Here is a 2,166-nt window from a genome sequence, read left to right on the forward strand (position 1 = left end):
CCTCCCTGGTGAGGTGTTCCGGGCACGTCCCACCGGGAGGAGGCCCCGAGGAAGACCCAGGACACGCTGGAGGGACTATGTCTCTCGGCTGGCCTGGAAACACCTTGGAGTTCCCCCGGAGGACCTGGAAGAAGTGGCTGGAGAGAGGGAGGTCTGGGCCTCCCTTCTGAAGCTGCTGCCCCCGCGACCCGACCCCGGATAGGCRGAAGAAAATGGATGGATGGATGTTGTAACATTACGAGAATAAAGTCGTAATATTATGAGAATAAAGTCATAACATTACGAGTGTGGTTCCTTCTTCGAAATAGACCAGTCGTCTGCAGAATCGTTTCAAAGTCGTGATACTGATAATAATTTGATGCTGATGTGCTAACAGATTAAGTATTTCCTTATTTGTAAAACCTATACCAAAGTACAACTTCACAAGATGCTCAACATTCCTCATTTTAACACAGTCTGCTTTTTCCTGTCGGTAATCTATTATGACTTTATTTTCAAAATATTATGACTTTATTCTTGTAATATAATGACTTTATTTTCGTAATATTACAACTTTAAACTCGTAATATTATGACTTTATTCTCGTAATATTACGACTTTAATCTCGTAATATTATGACTTTTTTCATAATATTATGACTTTAATCTCGTAATAAAAAAAAAACTCGTAGTGTGGCCCTAATACTTCGTCATACATTAGCAACCAAAACCCCGATTCTGAGGAAAAACGCCTTAAAATGTTGAGATTTTCTCTGTGAGCTATCAAAGCTTTTGTTTCTTTCCAGCTGGGAAATCTCAATATTCAAATACTATTTGAGTTTTTTTTTTAATGACATAAAAAAAATCCTCATTAAAATTACATAAAATTAGGATTTGGACCAAATATTTATGTATTATTGTAATCAACAAGACAAATTAAATAATATCTCTGGATCTACTAATGATATCAGGATAATCTAAGTATCAAAATGTAGCTTTTAAAGCCAGGAATCTGAAAATATCATGAGGTAATTTTGACCAAATTTGACTTAATCCTTATTTCGATGTGATATTAGTTAACTTATCTCATTTATTGCCGAGTTGTTTTGTATATATTAAATATAATGTTATAAATGTCAAATACCAAAACTATTGCTCAGACTTATCAAAATGTAATCCCATGTGATCTGCATTCAAAACTGAGAGCAGATTAATGCACCAAATAAGGGCAGGGTCGCTCGTTCTGCTGCTGCCTACATTGAATTGACCCATTCAATATGGCGGCACGGCAGCGCGCCATGCAGTACGTCATCTTTCTGTGCCAAAGATCTGCTGATGATGACGTACTTTTAGCGCGACTCGATCGCAAGCAGAGTTGTGGTCGTAAGCGAATTTCTACACGCTAAACATTCAGCTTTAACGGTAAAATTACTAATTTACATTGTTTTTAAGTGCTTTTATGTAATCAGTCAAGCGTTTTGTGGTTCTTTGTTATTAATTTGAAGGAAGGTGCGCATATATTTAGAGTGTCGTTCTTTTAAATTTGGGATAAAGTGCCACCAGTTTTATGTTCCAGTCCGTTAGTGTAACGCTCGTGGTACACCCTGGACAGGTCGTCATTTTTTCACGGGTCAGACTGATTATTTGTTTTATTTGTTTTAAGTGATGTCTCAGCAAACACAACAAACGGGACCCGCTCCTGACTCTCCTGCCCTGGTGGTCACATCAAACGTGCAGAAATATGCCATCAAGAAGAAAAAAGTCCTCAGTGCTGAAGAAAGTGAGCTGTTTGAACTGACGCAGGCTGCAGGTGTCACTTTGGATCAGGAGGTTTTTAAGTGAGCATGAACAAGAAAAGAAAATATAATGTGAACATGACATGAAGAAATGAACTGATTCTGTTCTGCTCTCCTGCAGGATCATAGTGGACTTGTTGAAAATGAACGTGGCTCCTCAAGCCGTCTTTCAAACTCTGAAGGCAATGTGTGCAGGTCAGAGAGTGGCTGAAAGCTGTGGAGAGTCTTCAGCTGCCTCCGTCACGAGCATGACCACAGCACCTGCAGAGGTCAAAGGTTAGTGTTTAAGTCTGACACATGATACAAAAACCTACAGAGGTCAAAGGTTAGTGTTTAAGTCTGACACATGGTACAAAACCTACAGAGGTCAAAGGTTAGTGTTTAAGTCTGAT

The 2,166-nt window shown here is 39.0% G+C and overlaps 1 protein-coding gene across 2 annotated transcripts in view; it reads left to right on the plus strand.

Moving 5' to 3' along the window:
• Positions 1-1,314: 1,314 nt before the first annotated feature.
• mzt2b (mitotic spindle organizing protein 2B) overlaps positions 1,315-2,166 on the plus strand; it is an 11,169-nt gene continuing 10,317 nt past the window's right edge. For both annotated transcript variants that reach the window (XM_014023949.1, XM_014023950.1), the window contains exons 1-3: positions 1,315-1,400; positions 1,642-1,816; positions 1,896-2,050. In XM_014023949.1, coding sequence (XP_013879403.1) covers positions 1,644-1,816; positions 1,896-2,050 — 328 coding nt within the window. In that variant the 5' untranslated portion in view covers positions 1,315-1,400; positions 1,642-1,643. The remainder of the gene's footprint in view (positions 1,401-1,641; positions 1,817-1,895; positions 2,051-2,166) is intronic.

Source organism: Austrofundulus limnaeus, unplaced genomic scaffold (assembly GCF_001266775.1).
Source record: "Austrofundulus limnaeus strain Quisiro unplaced genomic scaffold, Austrofundulus_limnaeus-1.0 Scaffold398, whole genome shotgun sequence".
NCBI classification, from domain to species: domain Eukaryota; kingdom Metazoa; phylum Chordata; class Actinopteri; order Cyprinodontiformes; family Rivulidae; genus Austrofundulus; species Austrofundulus limnaeus.